At 30.6% G+C, this 7,703-nt stretch overlaps 2 protein-coding genes across 3 annotated transcripts; both read left to right on the top strand.

The window, feature by feature from the left end:
* LOC127244736 (uncharacterized) lies at positions 1-3,026 on the top strand. Of its 2 annotated transcripts, none has more exons than XM_051265216.1 (6): positions 1-251; positions 352-407; positions 663-786; positions 884-990; positions 2,544-2,613; positions 2,699-3,026. In XM_051265216.1, the coding sequence occupies exons 1-6, from the start codon at positions 170-172 to the stop codon at positions 2,776-2,778; spliced, it is 519 nt and encodes a 172-aa protein (XP_051121173.1). In that variant the 5' UTR covers positions 1-169; the 3' UTR covers positions 2,779-3,026. The 2 variants fall into 2 exon arrangements, with proteins under 2 accessions (XP_051121173.1, XP_051121174.1); XM_051265217.1 differs by having other exon boundaries at positions 113-251; positions 360-407.
* A 1,652-nt stretch (positions 3,027-4,678) lies between these two features.
* On the top strand, positions 4,679-5,503 carry LOC127244984 (pectinesterase inhibitor 4-like). The gene has a single exon (XM_051265616.1). The coding sequence runs from the start codon at positions 4,797-4,799 to the stop codon at positions 5,376-5,378; it is 582 nt and encodes a 193-aa protein (XP_051121573.1). The 5' UTR covers positions 4,679-4,796; the 3' UTR covers positions 5,379-5,503.
* Positions 5,504-7,703: the final 2,200 nt, after the last annotated feature.

Below are 7,703 nucleotides of genomic sequence, written 5' to 3'. Positions count from 1 at the left end.
TCGCAGCGGTCATTAATTTTCTCGATTAATTCGGATACCCGAAGCCGTTATTGGATATCGGGCACCCGGAGAAATTCCGGGTCGGGTCGATAGCCCACCCTAGTAGAAATAGCAAAAATGCAAAATTGAGGGGGCGAGGGGGAAGGGGAAAATTCGACTAAGGAAGACAATGAGTCAAAGGAAATCTGTGAGCGGAAGGCCGTCGGGAACTGATGGTTCTGATTTTTCTTACCGGATGGTTGTCGATTCCAGTACGATTTCGTCGAAATTTCTGATTTGTTTGCTCCAATTTTTCGCTGAATTGTATGTGATTTGAAGTCTGTACGTGTTGTTAATTTGGTTAATTTGAAGGATATCAGAAGGTTGCGGATGGAAAATCACGTCTAGGTTCACTGATCTTCGCCCAGGTGCGTCTTCCTTTCAATTTGTTCTTCGATTTTGGGTAGAAATTGTGGAGTTCAGAATGTGTATGGAGAACAAAATGACCAGAAAATGAATTGAATGATTTGAGTCTGAGTGTGGATGGAAGAAATGGAAATTGAACAATTCAATGGAGAAGAAACACAATCTTCTGTTTAGAATTACTCAAAAGTTCTATATTGCAATTGTATCAAAGATTGTTTGTTATCAATCTGATGGAAATCATTCTCAATAATTTGCAGGGCTTTATTCAATTTCTAGCTGCTGTTGTTTTATACTTATCTGCAGTAGAAGGGGGCACACTTGATAGGCTTTCTGTTGCTTCGAGCGCGGTTTACTTTATATCTCTCTTGATGGGGGAATTAGGTATGCCGGAGCATCGAATTTGTTGATAGTTAGCATTGGTTTGCATATATGGATTCTTTTTAATGTAAATTTCATAATCATAATTGTTGTTATGAAGGGCGAAAGCGCAGCCGAACTGGCCTTTTGAAGGTGTATTTGTTAGGATCATCAGTTGGTGTTCTTGTATCCATTGTTTGTCTTCTTAAAAGTGGAAAATCACTCGAGGTAGAATGCTTCCACTTCCCTTTTCAAGCATTGTTGTTTGTCTATTTTTTGCTATATAAATAGGCATTGCAGATAGAATAATTAGAGCAGGATTTTTAAGGATCTGAAGTTTGTATCCTAGTCTCGATAAGTCTTCAATCTTTCTAGGAAGAAAGTGTCGATCAACTTCAATATACTTCATTCGTTCATAGAATTAATACATCATGTTTGAAGATATATATTCAATAAGGAATTGAATGGTATGCAAATCAATTATATGTTTAGGGAAAACTGCATATAATCCAACTGTGGTGTGGTTTGGAAATTTTGCTTCATTCTCCCCTGTGATTCAGAAATTGCATGAGATTTTATCGTATTTTCAAGAATATTGTACAGAACTCCTGTAAATTGCATGAGGCTCATTCTTGGTTTTGAACACATTGCACTAAATCACTTTTTGCCTTATATTTATAACAAGTTTCTAAACCACATGTAGATTATAAAATTTTTTGCCTTATATTTATATTCGTAACAAGTTGAGCATGTAAATATGCTTGAATGTAGATACAATAATTAGAGGAAGATTAGAGCAGGATTTTGAAGGATTTTCAGTTTGTATAGTAATTAGACGCCTAATTTTATGAATGTACTTTAACCATTCGCTATCAATACGTGCATCTTGGCTTAAATTGACTCCAGAAGATACACTTAACTAACTGCAATTGTTGCTGCTTATTTCGTCGTATCCTCTAGTGAACTAGCTATGGTAATAGAAATGTTTACATAGTACCACACCTTTAGATGATACAATTCTTATTGTATAGAGAACAAAATAAATTTTACAGCGAAACTAAAATTGCTGCTTATTTTGGGTACATGGCATGTAGGATACCTTTGTTGTTGATGTTGTGAGGCCTCGTTTGGTTGGATGGATTTGGATTTGTGGATGCATTATAAATGAATTGTTTTTAATTATTTTAGATATGAAATGCTTCATATTAAACTTTATCTTTTGATTGTTGGAAGTATTTGAAATGACATAGTATAAAGAATATGCGAAATATTGAAAGGGGCGAATTTATAATCTACGACCAACTTAAGAAATTTGAAATTCATCGCATTGTCAAGCGAATGAATTCGATGGAGTCATATGATATACATGGCCCGTTTTGGCAATGTTATGGATTTCAAATCTCTAAAATTGGCTGTGAATTTCAAATCCATCTTTAATATTTCAGATACTCTTTATGCCATATTATTTCAAATACTTCATGCAACCAAACAATAGATTTTAATTAATGAAGTATTTCAAATTCGAAGTAATTGAAATCATTTTATTTAAAATCCAAATTCATCAAACCAAACGAGTCCTTAACTCAAACCCCTCCAACTGGGGCCTTAAGATTTTGCACTGAAAATAAGAAAGAATGAAATATGTTTCTCAGATTGTTTTTTTATCAACAGTTGTCCGGGAGGACCACATTATCCATTCGAGTTTTTTATTACACTGATTGTCTTTTCCGGTAGATATGATTCTTATGAACTGCTAATTCTCGATGTATTTATGTCAACAGATTATCAAAGATTTGAGCAAATGGGAGGCCACAAATCTCGAACTCTTCAAGATTGCTGCTGTTTTACTCGGTAATAAATATCACGCCCCAAAATAAAAATGTCAAAACTCGTTACTACAATGGTTCTTATGTTGTTCCAACACAAAACATCGCAGGCTCGCTGTTGCAGATACTTGCAGTGAGCACGACAACCTCTCTCATCGGCAATATGGCGCCTCCCAAGAGAGCGTCATGAATGAATTTCTAAGCTTTTGCTTGGGAATCAACCGGCGATTATCTTTTTTCATTTATTACAAGTCCTTTATTCTCTTGTGCGATCCATTTACGTTTATTTGTTTCAGACAAAATTTTGTAGACTATTTGTGTTAACCTAGAAGAACATTTGATTGATATAGTTGCAACAATGGATCGCGAAACTGCATTATAAAACACCGTGTATTCTAATCATGTTTTAGTCGATGCATTTTGTCGCATATTTATGCACGAGCTAATAGTGTTATATCTCGGAGTTGAGACGAATTTAAGTTGATTGATTAGATTGTTCGTATTAACAATATGCACATCTTTTTTTTTTTGAAAACTTACTTGTGTTGACCTATGTGACTATCAAAGGATCCTGAGCAACATACCATAATTACCATTGGCGGAATTACTAAGGTGGTAAAAAACTAATGGTGTGATAGTCAATAATTATTAAAGAAAATGTATATGTTAACTCGAGATAGATGGACGGAGTATTTTTTATTAGTTTATCCCTCCTAATTTTTTATTTTTTAGTGTAAAAAATTATGTAATTTTGTTGATTTATAAGTTAGAAAATATTAAAATATATAAAGTTTCAGTCAATTTTTTTTCGAATCCATCCTTACGGCACCAAATTATTTTTACTGATTTTTATGCTAACTTCATCATATGTTGTATGTTATATGATGAAATGCAGTATATTAGTGTATTAATTTGATCCGATTAGTACCCTAATAGATTATATGGTATATAATTCAATAAATTATGCAGAGTCTATTGATTGGACGAATTTTGTATTGTGTTCAGACATTAGAGAAATATGAAATTAAAGTAAATGGTTTCACATGTATTGTGCCTTTTATTAAGCAGCATTTGTGGGAACACACACGTGACCACATGCCCATATCTAAATACTATTATGTTCACTTTAGCTTATGTAGGTTTTCAATTCAGGATCCATTCATTTTGTTGTAATTTGAAATTGATTTGAATGAAATGTTGTATTTGAATTTTTTTATTTAAATAGTAATTTTAATATAATATTTTATTTTATTTTTTTTATTAGTGAAATAAAATAAATAGTATTAATTTTAATTTTAAAAAATTTCGTCCAGTTTAATTTTATTTTATTATTATTAAAATAATTTAGAATAGCATAACAATATGTGTACACGAATATGGATGGTCCAGAAATGATTCAAGGCGCAACTGACGCTATCCAAAAACCTACCTGTGTGAGTAACAGAATAAATTTATACATATATATTATTGTATTGATTTGACTCAATTAAATAATCTATAAATTAAAATACATGATAACACAATATATATATATAAATTGCTTTTCACATTTAATTTTATACTCTCTCCATAAAATTACCTAAATTTGGTTGCCCATAAGATTAAGTTCAATAATAAAAATATGAATAAATAAAATGATTTATTATAAATATATTGAACAAAAATTTAACCGATCATATAAAGAAAATAATAATATAATTTTGACATAAGAAATTGAGTGTTTGCTTAATGATACGATAGATGAATAAAGTGATTTTTGAGGCTGCGTAAACATAGCCTAAACAAGATAATCATTCACAAAATTGCTGATGCTGCATGTGCCCTTTCAAACGTATATTTATATACTTCGACGCCGCTTAAATCGAAATATTTTTTTAAAAAAAAATTAGATCCCAACTCAGAGTATTTTTTTATCAATTCGGAGCATTTTTTATTATTTTCGTATGTCTTACTTTAAAGTATTATTTTTATTTTGATAAAATAATTAGTTGAATATTGTCCCACGTTGTTAAATGTGTAGAAAGGAACTCTCCTACTATATAAGGGTGAAGACCACTCCAACTATTACCGATTTTAGAATGGATGTCCGAATCCCTTCTTAACAAAATTCTCTTTTAAATCGACTTTCCAAAACTATTCATTTGTCAACCACCCTTATAAATAAATTCTCACTTCCCTTTCTCTAACACACACCTCAAAAATCAAGAAATGGAAATCCTCGCTAAATCGTCACCCAAACACGCCCTTACAATCCTCGCCCTAATTTCCACATTTGCCCTCAGCCGCGCCACCGGCTCCGGCTCGGAAGCGTCGAAGCTGTTCATCGAGGAGTCGTGCAATACGACGACGTATCCTTCACTCTGCCTCGAAACCCTAGCGCCCTACGCCGCCGTCGCAACCAGCCGCCTCAGTCTCTGCGACGCCGCGCTCGCCGTCGCAATACAGGCGGCGGGGAATTGCTCGGCCGCGGCATCGTCGGGAAGAAAGAGATTCGAAGAAGCGGCGGAGGCGGAGGTGGTGAAGGACTGCGCCGGCGACTTGAAGGAGGCGGTGTACGAGCTGAAGGAGACGGCGGCGGCCATGGCGCACCTCGGCGGCAGCGATCGGGAATTCCAGTGGTCGAATGCGAAGACATACGCGAGCGCGGCGATCACGGAGGCGGAGACGTGCGTCGACGGAATGGCGGAGCAGAAAGTCAGCGCCGCCGTGAGGAAGAAGATGAAGAAATGCGTGGATCATGTGGAGAAGCTCATCAGCATTTCCTTGGCTCTCATCAATCATCTCTACTAATTAAATTAACCATCTCTTTGTTTGTTTCGTTTTTGTATGAATTCGAGTTTTTTTTTATCTGAATTTTAGTTTGAATGATCCATCTGCCCACAATTAATATATTTATTTTACCATTGGATATTAATACGATGATTCGATCGGATCAGCATTTTTTTTTTTTTATGACGTGAAAATTGATACTTGAAAGTGCGTATTGGGTAAACCCTCAACCGAACTGCAAACTAGACTCGATGGGCAAGTCATACTAAACGAACCATGCGTGGCAAGTGATCTGAGGCGTCGAGGATTTAAACCCATGACCTCACAGTCACAAATATATATATATATATATATGTATGTTAACATATTTATAGTACTAACATATGTTATGCTACCTTGGTCCAACTCTAAGGTCTCATTTACTTTTTGCATGTTCTTTGAATGTTAATTATTATATTAATATATATTACAAATTCAGAAAAAAAAAATTATAAAAATATTTTTATTAGTGTCTTATAATACTGATATTTGTACAAAAAATTATACAAATATAAAAATATTTTCAATGTTAATACGATCCCAAAGGCAGACGACAAAGAGAGTATTATTTTTTTAGTAATTGAGGTTCTATATAACAAAAAAAAGAAAAAAGAATCCGGATATCAACTGTTGCTGAAAATTTAGTTGTAGTATATGTGTTGATCACTTAAAACTTAATTATATTAATTTAATTGATTAAATGTGTGCTCATTTGACCGGGCACAGATTTTAATAAAAGTGAATAATAATTGTTACTTTTTTTTCTATAGTAAAAAAAATACATAAAAATATAATAATTTTTTACTTAAAAAAACGAAAACATTTTTTAATAAAAAAAAAATAGATTTGAGCGAGGGTGAGAATTTAATTAATATAATTATATAAATTAAGTTTGAAATGCCCAAAAAGATGTTAAGTTAAATTTTCAACACATAATCTCGTGCGAAAAAAATAATACTATGGAGTATTTTAATTATTATTACAACAATGCCATGATTTATTTGTCTCAAAGATGGAATTATTCATTCACCCCAACATATTGTACTATTTCAAAATTTACTTATAAAAAGTAAATAAATATGTTCGAATAAAGAAAATAGTATTATAATATTATATTTTATTAAATAAAATTATGTATTTTCATTAGAAATAAGCGATGAATAGTTGTTTTTTATATTTTTTATTTAATTCTCATACTCTTTTTTTCTCAAAGTAGAGCTAATAAAAATAAATGCAATCAAAAATTTAACTTGAACACAACGTAAAATAATAATAATAATAATAATAATAATAATAATAATTTAAGCCTAAAAATTAGACACCAAATATTTTCAATTTGGGTCAGCCCAGCATGATTGAAAAGCCAAATCATACCTGGGCCCTATGCAAATCGTGTCAAGTAAAGCACAACTGATTTATAAAATATATATATATAAATATTTTTAAATATATAATAAAAAATAAAAATTAATTACATGTTTAATATTAAAATTTTCAATTATTAATAAAAATATTATTTTATCGTAGAATTTATATTAATATAATTTAGTTTTTAATAAAAATACAGAAAATATAATTAAAATTAATTTTTAAAAAATAAAAAATAAAACAAAACAAAATAAAATAGAACAAATAATAATTCTGTCAAAAATTTTGAAATAGATACATACTTGAAAAAATATAATTTACTTATATGATTTGGGCTGAAAAGAACATTGAACATAAGAATCCAATAAAAGCCCAATAGACTTTACTTCGTTTTTTCAATTTTTATAAAAAAAAAAAAAACTTTATATACGATTATATTTTTATAATATTCATAATCAATTTCTAAAATAATTTACTGTTAAAGATTAACTTTAATAACAGGCATGGGGACATCATCGTTCATTTTATTTTTTTTAATAAAATTCAAAATTCATCCACATCAAAAGGGACAATATTAATAATATTATTAGTAATAAATCATAAATTCTAACATTTTTTTAATCTCATTAAAATTTCAAAATTAAGTGTACTTGGACGATAGATAACCTTCCAGAAAATTCTTATAGCACCCAAAAAAGAGTTATGAGATGTAATTAAATTTTTTATTTTATTTTTTAGTAATAAAATTTTGATTAATTGGTAGTTGAATTATTATGTACTACTACTATATATATTTGATTAAAAGTAAATTTAAAATATTTTAAAAATTATATCTAATGTAAATACGGAGTATTATTTAATAGAAAAAATATAAATAAATAAAAAAAGCTTAAGTATTATTATAAAAAAAATGACATTATTATTATTATTATTATTATT

The sequence above is a fragment of the Andrographis paniculata genome, unplaced genomic scaffold, assembly GCF_009805555.1.
Source record: "Andrographis paniculata isolate CXL003 unplaced genomic scaffold, ASM980555v1 Contig21END, whole genome shotgun sequence".
NCBI classification, from domain to species: domain Eukaryota; kingdom Viridiplantae; phylum Streptophyta; class Magnoliopsida; order Lamiales; family Acanthaceae; genus Andrographis; species Andrographis paniculata.
Note: the sequence above shows the minus strand (reverse complement) of the source record. Positions and strands in the feature narration are given on the sequence as shown.

Coding starts and splice junctions, on each gene's coding strand:
- LOC127244984 (XM_051265616.1), top strand. CDS start 4,797: ATGGAAATCCTCGCTAAATCGTCACCCAAACACGCCCTTACAATCCTC.
- LOC127244736 (XM_051265216.1), top strand. CDS start 170: ATGAGTCAAAGGAAATCTGTGAGCGGAAGGCCGTCGGGAACTGATGGT. Junction 408..662: donor GTTCACTGATCTTCGCCCAG/GTGCGTCTTCCT, acceptor AATAATTTGCAG/GGCTTTATTCAATTTCTAGC. Junction 787..883: donor TCTCTTGATGGGGGAATTAG/GTATGCCGGAGC, acceptor GTTGTTATGAAG/GGCGAAAGCGCAGCCGAACT.